At 39.1% G+C, this 16,917-nt stretch overlaps 1 protein-coding gene across 9 annotated transcripts in view; it reads right to left on the bottom strand.

Moving 5' to 3' along the window:
- Positions 1-16,917, bottom strand: part of XPO7 (exportin 7) — an 89,818-nt gene that overhangs the window by 28,324 nt on the left and 44,577 nt on the right. For 2 of the 9 annotated variants that reach the window (XM_033227286.1, XM_033227303.1), the window contains exons 2-8: positions 13,032-13,178; positions 10,450-10,543; positions 9,729-9,895; positions 8,066-8,158; positions 5,250-5,354; positions 3,510-3,675; positions 1,892-1,965 (exon numbers count right to left, since the gene is read on the bottom strand). In XM_033227286.1, coding sequence (XP_033083177.1) covers positions 1,892-1,965; positions 3,510-3,675; positions 5,250-5,354; positions 8,066-8,158; positions 9,729-9,895; positions 10,450-10,543; positions 13,032-13,178 — 846 coding nt within the window. Of the gene's footprint in view, positions 1-1,891; positions 1,966-3,509; positions 3,676-5,249; positions 5,355-8,065; positions 8,159-9,728; positions 9,896-10,449; positions 10,544-13,031; positions 13,179-13,675; positions 13,861-15,600; positions 15,773-16,917 lie in introns of those variants that run through there. The other 7 variants (XM_033227323.1, XM_033227341.1, XM_033227350.1 and 4 more) reach the window with 6 other exon arrangements.

Genomic DNA, 16,917 nt, shown 5'->3' with positions numbered 1-16,917 from the left:
TTTCTTGGCTAATCTTGAGTTTGACATGTAGATATTATGTGCTTATGTCAATACATGCTATAAAGAAATAAGCATATCGGCCGGGCGCAGTGGCTCACACCTGTAATCCCAGCACTTTGGGAGGCTGAGGCAGGCGGATCACAAGGTCAGGAGTTTGAGACCAGTTTAACATAGTGATACCTCGTCTCTACTAAAAATACAAAAAAATTAGCTGGGCGTGGTGGCGGGCACCTATAATCCCAGGTACTTGGGAGGCTGAGGCAGGAGAACTGCTTGAAGCTGGGAGGTGGAGGCTGCAGTGAGCTGAGATTGTGCCACTGCACTCCAGCCGGGCAACAGTGAGAGACTCCGTCTCAAAAAAAAAAAAAAAAAAAAAAAAAAAATCAGCTTTGGCCAGGCGTGGTGGCTCATGCCTGTAATCCCAGCACTTTGGGAGGCTGAAGCAGGCAGATCACCTGAGGTCGGGAGTTTGAGACCAGCCTGACCAACATGGAGAAACCCCGTCGCTACTGAAAATACAAAATTAGCTGGGTATGGTGGCTCATGCCTGTAATTCCAGCTACTCAGGAGGCTGAGGCAGGAGAATCGCCTGAACCCATGGATCGTGCCATTCCACTCCAGCATGGGCAACAAGAACAAAACTCTGCCTCAAAGAAACAAACAAAAAAACACAACCCAGCTTTATCCCTGAAGATATTTCCCCCTGTTCCTGCTGTTAGGTATTTATATTCTCTGTTTGCCCCTCTAGATCTGCTTTCGACCCTTCTCTACCCTGCCCTATTCCCTAGAAGGCTGACCTCTGTTGAGGACAGCAGCCAAGCTCCCTTGCCCTCTTGCTTCTAGTTGACTTCACCCAATGGAAAGCACGAGCAGGAGATCAGAGGGCAGAGGGAAGATGGTAGGTACCCCTCTTCCGACCATCCACCTGGCTATATGGTGGCAGAGTTTCTCTAGTGATGGCCATGGTTCTTGTTGTCCAGCCCTCCTCTAAGCCACAGCTTCAACTCTCTCCAGATTTCCTTCACTTGCCCTTTGAGGCTCCCCACTACTGCCAGCCCAGGGGCATGCACCACCACCCCGTGTTGGTGTCCCTTAATTTTAACCATACCTTTGCAGGTAGTACTTTCTTAATCATCCCTCTTGACTGTGCTATCTTTTCTTGCAGTAACCTTAACGATACATCCGACAACACTGAAATCATGTTTCAGCGACCATAAAGGTCTATATTAATTTGGAGAAGTGCTACAATGACCAGAAAAGTCCTCTACTGCACAAACACTACGCATACCACTCATTACTTCACTGTGTTTTCTTTATATATTTTGTGTACAACACCAACCAGTAATTTACACCAACCATCTGAAATACCAGACCAATAGTATTTTAGAATCTGAATGAATTTTGAGGTTTTAGGTTAATTATGGCTTTACAGGAGAAATACACCATTCCCAATAGCTTTCAAATGTTATTCAGGGTAAGTTAGCAAATTAGCCTTCCCATTACAGTTTCCATTTATGACAATCTAATGTACACCTGAGGGGTTTTCTAAGTCAGGACAATCTTAATAGTTCAACTAGACAGTATTAGGTGAATCCCCAGGTGCTAGCCTGTGGCCATTTGAGGAACAGCATAAGTCAGATACACGATGAGACCCAAAAGAGCTTGACCATCTGCAGGAATTGGCCTTTAGACAGGAATAATTTAAAAATAATTAAGACTTTATGGCTAGAACCTTTAGGCTACAAGCTTAATCTCAAATGACTAGATAACTAGCCTAGTATTTCTATGCTTTACTTGTATAATTTTATAAAACAAAATGAATATAAGGCTCATTCACCATTGCTATCTTCTAGAAATAGGTTTGCTTTAAGAAACAGTAGTCCTGACTCACCAGAGGTGAAAATGAAGGAGGGATGGAATGATACAGGTCAAAAAACAGCTGCAGGGTTGAAGAATCTAAGAATGCTGGGGAAGAAAAAGACAAAAGACATCACTTTATTAGAGATGAACATTGCCGCTGGCATACTTCCAGTACTGTACATCAGGGAGCACATCCTTATGCCTACTTATCTTACAGAGCATTTATTTCATTTGGAAGTGATAAGCAAATAGGGGCTTTTCGGTTTTCCTTTTTCTTTTCTCTTTTTCTTGAGACAGAGTCTCCCTCTGTAGCCCACTGTAACCTCTGCCTCCCAGGTCCTGGTTCAAACGATTCCCCTGCCTCAGCCTTCCGAGTAGCTGGGATTACATGCACGCGCCACCGTGCCCGGCTAATTTTTGTATTTTTAGTAGAGACGGGGTTTCACCATGTTGGCCAGGCTGGTCTTGAACTCCTGAGATCGTGATCCGCCTCCCTAGGCCTCCCAAAGTACTGGGGTTACAGGTGTGAACCACCGCGCCCGGCCTCTTTTCTTTTTTTGAAAGTACTATTTTAGCTTCTCTAAGAAACAGATTCATTCTTTCAATTCTCTGAGAACTTAATCTGAACACCTCTGTCCATAAAAAGAATTCAAAACTTTTATCCTTCTGGAATACAAAGACAAACATAAGAACAAGTTGTTCTGTTTGATTTTGTTTTTAAAGATAGTTATTATCCTAACTAGATTACAGAAGTCTCTGGGCAATTAATGCAAGGTGAAATACATAACTATTATTAATCAGCAATTTTAAAAGTTCTTTGACACTGGTATATCTATAAGATCACTCCAACAACCTCCCCTACATTATAAAATAGATGTTACTGGCCGGGCACAGTGGCTCACACCTGTAGTCCCAGCACTCTGGGAGGCCAAGGTAGGAGAATCACTTGAGCCCAGGAGTTCAAGATGAGCTTGGGCAACATAGTGAGACCCCACTTCTACAAAACATAAACAAACAAAATTAGCCGGGTGTGGTGGCATGTGCCTGTAGTTCCAGATACTTGGGAGGCTGAGATGGGAAGACTGCTTGAGTCCAGGAGGTTGAGGCTGCAGTGAGCAGTGATCGTGCCACTGCACTCCAGCCTGGGTGACAGAGTGAGACCCTGTCTTTAAAAAACAAACAAACAAAAAGGACGTTCGAATTTTTTCTCAATTCTCCCTCAGAATACACAGGGGTTGGCCGGGCGCAGTGGCTCAAGCCTGTAATCCCAGCACTTTGGGAGGCTAAGACGGGCGGATCACGAGGTCAGGAGATTGAGACCATCCTGGCTAACACGGTTGAAACCCCGTCTCTACTAAAAAATACGAAAAACTAGCCGGGCAAGGTGGCGGGCGCCTGTAGTCCCTGCTACTTGGGAGGCGGAGGCAGGAGTATAGCGTAAACCCGGGAGGCGGAGCTTGCAGTGAGTCGGGATCGCGCCACTGCACCACCGCACTCCAGCCTGGGCGACAGAGCGAGACTCCGTCTCAAAAAAAAAAAAAAAAAAAAAGAAAGAAAGAATACACAGGGGTTGCCAGGAGTTCTTTAGATCATCCTACAGATACTCTGTAGGGGAGTGACAGCCTTTGAGGTGGAGGAAGTTCTGTTACCTGATCTCCAGCTGGTGGGAATCTGCACTGTACACAGGTCATCTGAAGACTCATCAGTGGAAGTGCCGATGAAGTCAAAGTTGAGGCAGTTATGAGTGAGCTTGAGCAGTTGCATGAGCAAGCCATGCTGACTTTCATCATTCAAGTTTAGATTCTTTCCTGAAGCCTGTAAAAATTACCACATAATGAGCCCCCAAAATCACTCCTCTCTTCCCAGCTTGCTACCAGATTCGACAAAGCTGTTAAGTCAGAAATGGAGGGCTATGTGTGAGCACAGTAAAATGTCCCCTTCTCTCCAAAGATACCGTACTTCTATCACCTGTTACTATGAAAATACCTAGTTCCTTATATACTATTAAAACATATTTACTATAAAAACATGAAGTTGGTATTTAAAGAAAGCCCCGTTTTAACACTTACACTTATTCCTCACACAATGTAGACATAATGGTCACAGAGAATTCTGAAGCAATACGGCTCCTGTGATTATTTTATTGGCATGTAAGATCCTAGTTATTTCTAGACAGGGCAGGGATTAAACTCTGGAGGGAGCTCTGAGGATGCTTAACACCCTGCCCTACTTTCTTTCCTTGTTTTTACAACCACCATTACCAAAAATCTCTCAAACCAGAATTAAAATCATCACTGAATTTTATTTACTCATCTGCAACGTACCTGCAGACTACAGGTGAGGACTGGCCATAGCTACTGTGCCTGTCCCTTCCAAGGTTATACTAGCTGAGCCTCCGTGACTGGCTGGCTAATTATTTGTTCTGATGGTATCAGTAAGGAGGACTCAATCCTTAGTTTTCTTAAAAGCTTTTCCCCTCCAGGGGGTGCAACAGCTTTTGCTAGGCAGCTTTGCTTAACCTGAGGATTATCTGGGAATTCTAAGGTAAAACTAAGTAATTGAGGAAAAAGATGAATATCGTTAACTGGAATAACAGAAAGAATACAAACTGGCTTCTAAAACTAAAACTGGGAAATGTTGGAAAATGAGAACAAAACCACAAAAATGAACAAAAAGCCAGAGGCCAACCCTATTTAGCTTTCTATAGGGACAAAGCATCTGAGCTCTGTTGCAACTGTGTGGAACTCCCAGCTTAACACTTCTTTCTCAGTTCAGCTCTCTCAATAAATGAACTGAAACACCAACTTTCGATTTTAACACAGGTAATTTCCTTATGTGATACTGTCTACCCCTCCAGGTTATTAAATCTAAATGGATGTTAAAAATTCAAAATCTACTTTTCCTTACAGATGTTGCTTGTTTATGTGCTGCTTTTAACTCAGCGGGGGACAGGGGAACCAGCCTGGTTTCTGTATGCTAACAATGTAGTCTGAACCTACTTTCAGAGCGCTAAGAATCCAAACACCATAAAACTAACATGCTTTCACACCATATAGAAATATTTTATGTGGTTATAAAAACAGCAACAACAGAACTTCAAACTTTGAGTTAGGTAAACCAGATCCCTTTAAGATAGGAGTATGGGATAAGTGCTCACTTACTTCTCTTTACCTAGAGGAATTGATCTGAAACAGGGGAGTGACAATCACTTCTCCAACCTCAGTGGTCATTCTGACCAGTTCCTTCAAATGAGTCTTATGTAAGAGATGATGATTAAAGAGATGCATAAACTCTCATGGGGTCAGTTAAAAGCTGACATTTAACAAATTCGCATCCATTCTCATTCCTTCAAAAGAAACTGGGAAACATAACCCAAACTACATGCTCACCTGTTTTAGTAAATTGCAGGAAAGTGTGAAGATATCAAATAATGATGAATCGCGAAAAGAAGAGGCTATTTTTCTGTGCTTGGTTAAAGGATGGGTGGTGTCTGCCTGTGCAGAAAAAGAAGAAACCAATGCAAAGAATTAATTGCAAAAAAAGAATTTTTCATGTAGACTTCAAATAAGCTAGAAGGATTTTTCAGTAAGAGCAACATAAACATAAAATACATTTTTAACATTTAAATTATTGTGAAACCATATCTAGTGAAAGGATGTAGGATAGTAAACTGCTAATAGCCAGGGTATCCTTTCTCTCTAGCTTACAGAAGGAAAACAAAAGGATGGATAATCTGCTGCAAATTCTTATTTTCCTTTGTATTCAGGGAGGTAAAACTTAAATTGTTGGCAGACATTATTGATAATTACTTTCATGTTGTACTGTGGCTTAATGGGCCAGGTGTGGTGACTCACCTCTGTAATTCTAGAACTTTGGGAGGTTGAGGCAGGAGGATCATTTGAGCCCAGAAGCAGACACAGTGAGACCCCCCCACCACCTCTAAAAATTAAAAAAAAAAAAAAGTCGGTGTTGTGGTTCATGCCTGTAAGTCCCAGCTACTCAGGAGGGCCTTCAGTCCAGGCATTCATGGCTGCACTGTACTCCAGCCTGGGCAGCAGAGTGAGATCCTGTCTCTTAAACACCCACAGACAGAGTAACGAGGCTTTGATTTTGGTAAGCAAAACTCAAAACAAAAACAAAAATAAAAACAAAACCTCAACGTGAAGTTACTGCAGAATTTCCAAATGACAACAGCCCATAATATTTGCCTCCTTTTCTAACCTATTTCAACATATTGTCTATACTGCAGAAGAGAAAACTTAATTTAAGTGGTTGTATTGGCCTCTTACTTATTTCGCTGTTCTTGTCTTTTCAGCTAAATTATAAATGTTTTTGTGGCTAAGAACTAAATCTTTTACTTCTTTAGTATGCTCCTAGTCCTAACACACAGTAGGTAACTCAACATGTGGAATAAAATAACTTCAAAGTTGTCAAGAGTATTTTCAGTCTAACCACGTACTGAAAGCTTAAATCTCTTCTGTTTACTGATCAATTCATGCAAGAGGAGACTCATTTTGTTTTTGCCACATTAAAGTGTAAGGCAGCCAAGATTACTGACAAACAAGTCTTCCTAATTTTATTTCTAGGTTCTAAGTAAGAATAGTGACAGAAATATACTTTCTTTTTTGAATCTGACAATCACAAAACAATGGAAAATTCAAATGATTTAGAGGCTCAAAATATTCTCCAATTTTTGCTTCTGTCATTGTGTTATCATGTGTCTTAGATAATAAAGGTCTTGTTAAATTATATATCATATAATCTGTTATCCTGATCATAATACAGAGAATGACTACACACTAAATGGTACACACAATTTCATCATTTTCTTAGAAAAGTAAAATCTTGAAAAGTTTTTTATTATACATATATCAAAATGTATGTGCTCTGTGGGGCCAAGCTTCAAAGGGGAAAACATTAAGTCCACAATCTCTATCCTTAGTTAATGCATCTGCTCTTCTGCTGCAAAGGTAAGAGTGGTTAAACAGCAAATTAGTTGTTAAGAACACAGGCCCTAGGATAAGACTATCTGGGTTTGAATCACATTGGTTGCTTGTGAAACCTTAGGCAAATGATTTCATCTTTATGTGCCTCAGTTTCCTGATCCAGAAAATGGGATAAACACAGTACCTACCTCATATGACTGTTCCGAGAATAAAATTAGTTACTATAAAGTGCTTAGAATGGTGGTAACAGTGATCACTCAAAAGTGTAAGCTGTTATTATTTTGGTAATTACTGATCACAATGGGGAATCCATGTGGCAAGAGAACACAACATGGACTCCCAATTTTCACAGGCTCTAAGCTAACATATTTGAAATAGGACCAACTCACAGTTAAGATTTCTCAGGGTTAATAAAAATGTCTGCAGAATTATGAGCAATAGCAACAGTAATGCTAATATCATTAATATGCTTCCAACTTAAGGGTGAGATGTTATAACTAATATTGATACGGGCCTGTTCTATAATCACAAATTTTTAGCTGGATAAAAAAGTAAATGACTAAAATATAGCCAGGGCAAAAGAAAGCCACTGGTGTTTCCTCTGTAGTATTCTGTGACATCAATGACCATTTAAAACTTTTAAGGTATACAGGAGCAGAAAGGGCACACAAAAGGTCGACCTTTATGGTCCCTTTTTAGAAGTCATTCTCTTCCATAGGCAAAGCAGTAGTATTTCGCCCTTTTTTTTTTGAGATGGAGTTTCACTCTTGTTGCCCAAGCTGGAGTGCAATAGCACGATCTTGGCTCACTGCAACCTCCGCCTCCCGGGTTCAAGCGATTCTCCCGCCTCAGCCTCCCGAGTGGCTGGGACTACAGGCACATGCCACCACGCCCGACTAATTTTTTGTATTTTTAGTAGAAACGGGGTTTCAACATGTTAGCCACGCTGGTCTTGATCTCCTGACCTCAGGTGATCCGCCTGCCTTGGCCTCCCAAAGTGCTGGGATCGCTTTTATCTCTAAAATGAAAATTAGTAACAAAAAAAAAAAAAAAAAAGCTAAAATGGAAAAGGGGAAAATAACCTGGAGGCAGAGGGCGAACAGGACAAAAAGTGAGTTGCACTTACAGAGGAAAACCCAATGGAACTATTTTGTTTCAAAAGGGCATTAATCACTTACCGCAAAAGCACACAACTGCCAAAAAAGATCATCCCACACACAGCAGAAAACACCAATACTAAGAAAAAATATGGCACTTACTTCAATGAGGAAGGCTGTAGCACTTACTTGATTAATTTCATTGGTTAGCTGAGATAAAATTGTGACACCAATGATGCAGTATTCAACACTATCCTGGTTAAAAAAAAGCATAAGATAGAAAGAGCTGTCATGGGTGCTCGGTTATGGCATTTGGCATGCACTCATACTTTTGAATGATGGGCTCCTGTGTCATCAGTAAAACTGCCTAGACAAGGCAGCAAGGAATCATAGTTTAAAACTGTTGTTTTGCTGGACATAAAACCTAACTGTCACCACAAAGGAACGCTGAGAAATCTGACTTCATCAAAATTTAAAACTTTTACATTAAAAAAATTCCCATAAACATTATAGCATATACATTTTAAAAAGGTAAATTGCAAAACACATCACTAAAGTAAATGACAAGTAAGCAACACATTTTACAAAGAGACTGTATACAACAATAAGCAAAACGTAAAGAATCTGAGGAAATGTGCTTAAGATATAAATAGAAGTTCACAGAAAAACAAATATAAGCAATAAATACAAGCATATGAAAATTTGTCCAGTCTCACTCATAACCCAAACAATAAGATACCAATTTTTTTAACCTATTAAATGGGAAAAAGTAAAAAGTTTAGCTTCCAGGGCTGAGGTAAGCAGGTCCTCTTATCAACTGTTGGTGGAAGTAGATACAGTCATGAGTCACTTAATGATGGCGATACATTCTACGAAATGTATTAGAGGATTTCACTGTTGTGCTAACATCATAGAGTGTACTTACAAAAACCTATGTGGTACAGTCTACTACACACCTAGGCTATATGGTACAGACTACTGTTCCTAGGCACAAACTTGTATACCACATGACTACACTGTGGGCAACTATAACAATGGTAAGTGTTTGTGTACCTAAAGATAGCAAAGATAAAGTAAAAATACAGCGTAAAAGATTTTTTTCAAAAAAGCTACACCTGTATAGGCGCTTACCATGAATGAAGCTTACAGGATTGAAAGTTGTTCTGGGTGAGTCAGTGAGTGAGTGGTGAGTGGATGTGAAGGCTGAGAACATTGCTGTACACCACTACAGACTTTATAAATATGTACACTTAGGCTACACTAAATTTACTTAAAAAATAAATTGTGCTACGACATTAAGACAGTTCAACATCACTAGGCTCCATTATAACTTTATGGGACTGCTGTTGTGTATGTGGTCTACTGTTGACCAAAACATCATTATGAAGTACACGCTGTATAGCTTTTTTGAGGATAACTTGGAAATATCTTTCCAAGGCTAGGAATTGACCCTACAAACACACTTATTCAAAATAAATGTACCAGGCTATTCACTGAAGTATTAATTTAACACTCAAAAAAAAAAACAAAAAAGACCCCCAGGAAATGCCCATCTATAAAATATTAACTAATTAGTTAAATTATCATATTTTCACTTGGGACCATATATAGGGATTTGAAACACTGAGACAAGATTTGTTTTTGGCAACATGCAAACACTACCAAGACATACTAAGGGTAAAAAACATGTAGAAGAGAATATATCAAATAGTTCTATTTTGTGTCATGTTTAAAAAGTAGATAAGCACATAAGCGTGTGTGTATGTTTATATATATGTATATGCTGGCTCTGCCATTCCCATTACATCCAATATATACACTGTACCTGTAAAAACCTTGTGACATCTGTGATTGCATTTCTGAAGACATAGTCATCCTTCTGACAGTCAAACCAGCCCAGTTTTGTGATTCTGGCATATAACTGAATAAGTGCTTGTGTCACGAAAGTAGCCAACTTTGGCCGAGTGGCAAGGTAGTTGAGCACATAGTTCCCTATTAAAAAAAAACAACAAACAAAACCAATCCACATAATAGAAAGCTCTGCCAGAGAAGGGTGTATATCTTTAGATATGCTAAATGGCCAAGAAATTATAAATTTAGACTATTTAACCCAAACTGTCTTAATTCTTTATGCTACTGTTCCAAATTTAAGATTAGTAGGTGCTCTAATTCAGAATTTTATTTTGTCACGTGAAGAATTTGCAGTATAGCCACTTTGACTCTACTCCTAGGTAGCTAAAGAATGTGGTCTACACAGAATTAAAAATCGTTAACAATGTTTTTCTTAGGTATTAGTGACAGTAAAGAAAAGATGAATGAAATAAATCTTCTGATGACAAAAGGGAGGACTTAGGCTTTATTCAGAAATAATTTTGGGCCCTTCACTTTCATAAGCCCCAAATTCTGGAAACAAGCTGGATTCTAGACATTTTTGTATGGTTAGCAATCTCAGCACATCATTGAACAAACACATACATTTGACTATTACTAGCACATCACTAAACAAACTATTTTCTTCAAGACAGAACAGAAAATTTTCCACTTACGAATATCTATTCGCTGTTCCAATGGTAGGGGGTTGTTTGTGCGTGATACAAGCTTGGTAAGGCATGTAGCTGCCAGTAACTGGGAGTAAGAGGACTGTGAAAAGAGAGGGAAAAAGGACTTAAAATTGTTTTGAGCAAGCCAGCCACAGGTTTTTAACTTGGAGATCTGTGCTCAGACTCAAGAAAAGGCAATCAGTTTTGGCAGATTTGATCCTCTGGATTTTAGAGGGTCTATTGCTCTGAGGAAAAATGAACCACATAGCATAAGTTTATTTAGCTGACTTCAACAATGAACAACGGGGAAGATAAAGTAGTAGTCTGATCAAACTGAATCTAATACAGATATCTGCTTCACTCTGAGGGACAGACACTAGAGGGCATCTTTTCAGAAAGAGAGAGATTAGAAAAAAAAAATCTCTCCCCTCATTTAAACCAAGAAATCTCCCCTCAGTATCTGTTATAATGATATTTCCAACAGTTTCACCTCAAAATATTTCTATGGCATGATATTAGAGAAAAAAGAAAAGAATTATTAGAGGAAACCACCATACTACGCTGTATAGTTAATCTCCAAATTTTATCTTTCCATCAGTGCAGCTATCAATCAGCTATTGTGCTGGGGAATGTATATGATAGTTTAAAAGTAAACTTAAGGTTATTTGTGAGAAATAAAAATTATGCCTTAAGCAATGGAATAGCTTCATCACATTCTCAAATGTGGCTTTAACAAGTTTTAACCTTATGGAGACTCAAAGCATTCCATTTGATCAAAATGCCTAAGAAGGAGCCATGGAAGAATTCCTCCATGTGGCTATATTATATACAATGCCATAAAACAGGAACAGGCTCAGAACCATTAAAGTATTTTAATCAAGGGTCAAGGACAATTTTCTATGACACAGAAAGTCCTTAAGATGGTAGTCCTTCAGACTATTCATTTATGTTAGTATTACATAATACCACCAGGTATACGATTAGTAGTGAGAGAGACTGTACTGTCGCTCCAGCAGGAGTTAGCTGGCAGAGCTAGCTGGGCATCTCCCACAGGACAAATACAAGCGCATCAATCCAAACACCAAGTGATTTAAGAGAAATATATAAAACACTATGTGCATAAAACTCAGAACAGACCACCACACAATCTCTGACCATGACTTTGTATCATTCAGATACCTGGGGAAAAAGTTATATCCCTCAGCTACTAAGGGATAATTTCAACCAATCATAATTTGTTCTATTTATTGTATAAACAATATTTTAATACTCATAAAAAGTCAAAAATAAAGTCAACTAGAATTCTATCCTCTCAACCAATTAACTTTCATTTTTTCACATTTCATTCTAGTCTTAAGGAAACTTTTGGAAAGCAAATTTTGATTAACTAATTCTTTAGGGATTACTGTTGTTCAGAATACCACATGGCATTATCATTTTTTTTCACACACACAAGAACGATGGCTAATATATGTGCCTTTTCTTGGTGTCTTCTCTTTCATCTGTGAAAGAGCGTAATATAGTTAAGCACGACTGGGAAGCTGTTTGAGGATTAGGAAAAATATGAGGACTGCACTGTACGTTGCCACTTTATTTAAAGAAGGCCAGTGCTTGTTGCTGAAGTCTAGTTGGGATCTGCCTCTCATGATGCCCTTTCATGGGACCCTGGGGGGATCCTGCCCTTCCCAACACTTCCATCTTGCCAAAGATAGTGATTTTATCATATTATATCTCATTAGGAACATTATTTTGATCACTGCAATGACATTTTTAAGCTGGAGGAGGTTCTAATTCCATTTAAAATCCTACAATCTCCTGTAATTTCATTGTCAAGGTCACTGTTCCTGGACTTGTAAGGCAATAAACAGCAGCTGTGGCAGAGAGGACACAAAACACAGAGAAGACTGAGGATCCTGTACTAGGACTTCAGATTAAAAATGTCATTTATTGGCTGGGCGCAAAGGCTCACATCTGCAATCCCAGCACTTTGGGAGGCCGAGGTGGGTGGATCACCTGAGATCAGGAGTTCGAGACCAGCCTGACCAACATGGAGAAACCCCGTCTCTACTGAAAAAAAAAAATACAAAATTAGCCAGGCTTGGTGGTGCATGCCTGTGATCCCAGCCACTCGGGAGGCTGAGGCAGGAGAATCGCTTGAACCCGGGAGGTGGAGGTTGCAGTGAGCCGAGATTGTGCCATTGCACTCCAGCCTGGGCAACAAGAGTGAAACTCCGTCTCAAAAAAAAAATATATATATATAATAAATAAAAAGGTCATTTATCTACAGTCCTATCTTATTCTGGAAAGGACAGGATATGGCACTTAAATGTAAAAGCAGAAAACAAGTTCTGGAAATTTAGGATGAAAAATTACAGAACAGAAATGCATGTTCAAAGAGATTTTCTTGATGAGGCTGTATGGCCGTTATGCCAACCTGGTAGGTATGGTACTTTTTAAAAGTGAAAATAAGTCAGGGACACCTAGAAAAATCAGGAGACAGAAGCTATCCCAAGCTATTCCTACACACACAACCAGAATAAAGTTTCCTAAGTGCCTGTTATCCTTTAGGATTTTCAGATCTTACGCACACTTCCTCTTTCGAGGAGTAGCTGGCACTTGCTCAGGCAATCGGGGCTGTTGGTAAATTCAACCAAGGCTTTCTCTGCCTGGAGTCGAGTGGTTGTGTCTGTGGTTTCATACAGCTGTTTGCACAGATTCTCTAGTTGGGCCAGGCTCTGGAAAAGATCAGTCAGGAAAGAAATCAGTTCAGCCTACTACAAATGCAAGCAACTGTGCTTAAAATTAACGAACAAAGATAAATAATAATCAGTAAAGAAAGAATTGCTTCTGAACTCTGAGGAGGACCTGGGTAACATTCACCTAATAACCATTTATAGGTCTCTTTATCTGATGCTATAGAAGACAAAATGATAAAATGCTTAAAATGCCTATATACTTTTTCATCATTCCCTTGAAGATCAATTGCACATGATACATTTTTCCCCTTACAAATACCCAGCCTCCTAAGCTTTCCTAAAAGGCTTTCAAATAAAAATTCAGAATTTACTTATTCTGCTATTAATGTAAAAAGTGTGAAATACTAGAGGCACGGCTACTAAAATTAAGCACATAAACATGACATAAGTGCCACATACATTTTCATATAGCTTTAAATATTCCTTTGAATAGTAGTTATTAGCTTACAATACTGTATATGTGTAAAGATGGTCACCTGTATGAGAAAACCTCTAGAGAAAGCTTCAGGATGTATTTACGCACCTTCCTCCCTGGATCCCTCATGTCTAAAGTTCAGCAAACTCTCTTCTGTTGCACTTTAAACTCTTACTTCGGTTCCAAATTTAAAATGAAAGGATCAAAATACATTCAACCCTAGCATATGCTCACTCAGAGATAAGACAAGGGAAACACCCACAAGCAAACTCTTCTCTCCAAATCTTGAACCAGTTCCAGGGAGGAAGGAAGGGGTATGGCTGTGTGCTTTGGTCAAAAACCCACAGGGATGCATGTATACGTGCACTTAATGTGGTATTTAAAGGCAAAGAGGAAAGTAACTAGTTAAGACTATACTTAAATATCACCTTTCACTGACTGAAGTGGAGGGTAAACATCTGTTAGCCTTTAAAGGAATGGTTTGGACTTTAAGAAAAAACTGGAGCCTATTTTCACCAGTAGCAAGGATAGTCTTAGAGATCCTACTATTAGAAAGGACAATTCTGACAAGAACAAAAATAATAATAATTAAACCAACCTGTGTAAATTGCCTAAAATATATTACACAGCCAGTCTGCCCAAGGCTTTTCATTATCACTTTATTTCATTACACTGTGTCTTTATAAATCACAGCTTTTCCACTAAGTAGGAAAGCCCTTAGGGCAGGATTCATATTTTACTCAACCTGATTAATAAATTTCCAACACTAACTGTAAGGAAACAAGAACGATGAATACTGACACCCTAAGAACGATGAATACTGACACCCTAAGATCATCAGTCTCACTTCAGAGAGCCCCCAAAAGAACAAAACAACAACCTTGCCCTTAAAACAAAACAAACCATCTTTCGAATAATCTTGGGATTTTGATTAGGTTTATGTTTAACCTGTTTCTGATTTCCAGGGGTCCCATTTAATATCTTCTTCAATTCAAGAGCACGGAGAAAATTGCAATTGCAATGTCAGATCTCAAGCAATAAAGTTCTACAAGTAGGACCTGAGTTTATTCATATGGCTTATGAACACAAGTAGAAGATAAGGCTAATTACATACATTCCATAAAATATATGCAAAAGCCATTTTTATGCTTGCCAGTACTGCTCAAGACCGTATTGAAAAAAATTATTTAGGAAAATAGGTAACAAGAAAGATATCAAGAGAAAGACACTGTAACTAAAACGTAAGCTGCTATAAAACCCGGCATCAGGTATCCAGGAGTAGCAGCAGCCTCAGAACCTCCACAGCCATCACACACTTTGAGCTTTCCAACATCCTGAACAGACACTCCCTAAACATTCCTGATGCTTACGGTATAATGGCTCTCCTTAAAGTCTGATCAATCAGTTCCCATGGTTCCCCCATGCAACTCTTGTTTATGTTTATTACAACGAAGTTGTTCACATGACAATGGCTAAGCATCTGTCACAGGTAATTCCTTACTGCTAAAAACCTACATGCAGGTTATGGTGGGCTTTTGGTTGTTGTTTTGTTTTGATTTGCTTTAATTCAGCAGACAAAACATACTGCAGGGTAAGTCTGATAATGCATTCTCAGCTCAGGAAACAAGACTGTTTAAAAAACAAAAATGCAATTTGACCATTTACACAGTTTGAAGAACGACAGCTCCATTTTTTTTGTTCCCAGAAGAACAAATGGGAAACAATTTTGTTTTCCCAAACAATTAGTGGAAACATCTGAAACACAGGGTCATTTTTCTTTGGGTTGCCCACACGACCAATGAAGGAGAGAGGAATGAGACATTAACATTTATGGTTTTTTAGTTACCAGCGTTTCCCAAACAAAACTAATGGTTAGGTTACTTTGAATCACCTTTTTTTTTGGCCTAGCATAAAATAATTTATCCTACAATTATTTGATTAGCTATTAAAACTAGTACTTCACACTAAGGGTGGCCAAAAACACACCACGGCACTCTCCTTGGCATGATAACATCTATGTCAAATGTTTTCCTCTTCGCCAGTTCTTATTAAGGATATCTATTCTGTGATGCCACTTTGGTCAGAGAAAATCCTCCAGAGAAGAATGTCTATTTTCTGTTCCTGAAAAATTGCCTATAATCCACGGAGAAAATTCTGCCTGGTCTTGCTGAAACAGAAAAGCACATTTGGTAAAATGCTTTATAAAAGTGAAAGGTGATCTTCAGCTAGCAAAATACTGCTTTTTAGCATAAGAAACTCAAGAGGATTAATTCCCAAACCTAGAATCAGACCGATTTCACCAACAACAATTATGATGAAGGTATTAAAATAATGCATCTTCTTTAATATCTAGCAACACCAGTATTTTAGTCTATTTAACTTGGATAGAGGATATGCAGCTAAGTTATTCTTATTTCAACATAAGGCGAGATTTGTTGAGATTACAGACCTTGGAATATAATAATTTGTCTGGCAAGTTGCCTCTAAATTAGGGGAAAATAAAGATTTTGTTTGTACATTAGATGTTATATTACTCCACAAAGCAGAATACCTCAGATTTTACTTTATTTGTATAGAATTGCTCTTTAAATAGCTCAGTGGTTATACTTTTTTTTTCTTTTTTTTCTTTTTTGAGATGGAGTCTCACTCTGTCGCCCAGAGACTGGAGTGCAGTGGTGCAATCTTGGCTCACTGCAACCTCTGCCTTCCGGGTTCAAGCGATTCTCCTGCCTCAGCCTCCTGAGTAGCTGGGACTACAGGCGTGTGCCACCACGCCTGGCTAATTTTTTATATTTTTAGTAGAGATGGGGTTTCACCACATTGGTCAGGCTGGTCTTGAACTCCTGCCCTCATGATCTGCCCAGCATGGCCTCCCAAAGTGCTGGGATTATAGGCGTGAGCCACCGTGCCCGGTCTATATTTTAAAATTAGCCTCGCTGCTTAAAAAAAATCCACATGGAGAGTTCCAATCAGAGACCAGGACTCTTGCTTTTAGGAAGGAGTTAATGACACTCCCAATAATACTGAGTACTGAACTAGACACAAGCATAATCCTTGGGTGACCAGTCAGATCTGCAGGTGTTCTAAAGAGCACATTCTTAACTTGACTGCCACCCGGCCATCAGAGATGAGCAGAAGCTGCCATCATGTTACAAAGTATAGGCTCAATCCAGAGAAGTTCTAGCAAACTTAGAGTAGATTTACCAATTCTGTAGCTGAATTATCACAATTCTAATGCCACAAATATAAAAAGAATGGTCAAAAACCCAAGCCACTTTCACCCTTTTAACAAACCCTTTTAAT

Source organism: Trachypithecus francoisi, unplaced genomic scaffold (genome assembly GCF_009764315.1).
Source record: "Trachypithecus francoisi isolate TF-2019V2 unplaced genomic scaffold, Tfra_2.0 Contig01440, whole genome shotgun sequence".
NCBI classification, from domain to species: domain Eukaryota; kingdom Metazoa; phylum Chordata; class Mammalia; order Primates; family Cercopithecidae; genus Trachypithecus; species Trachypithecus francoisi.
The sequence above is the reverse complement of the archived record's forward strand: the minus strand, read 5'-3'. Positions and strand labels throughout refer to the sequence as shown.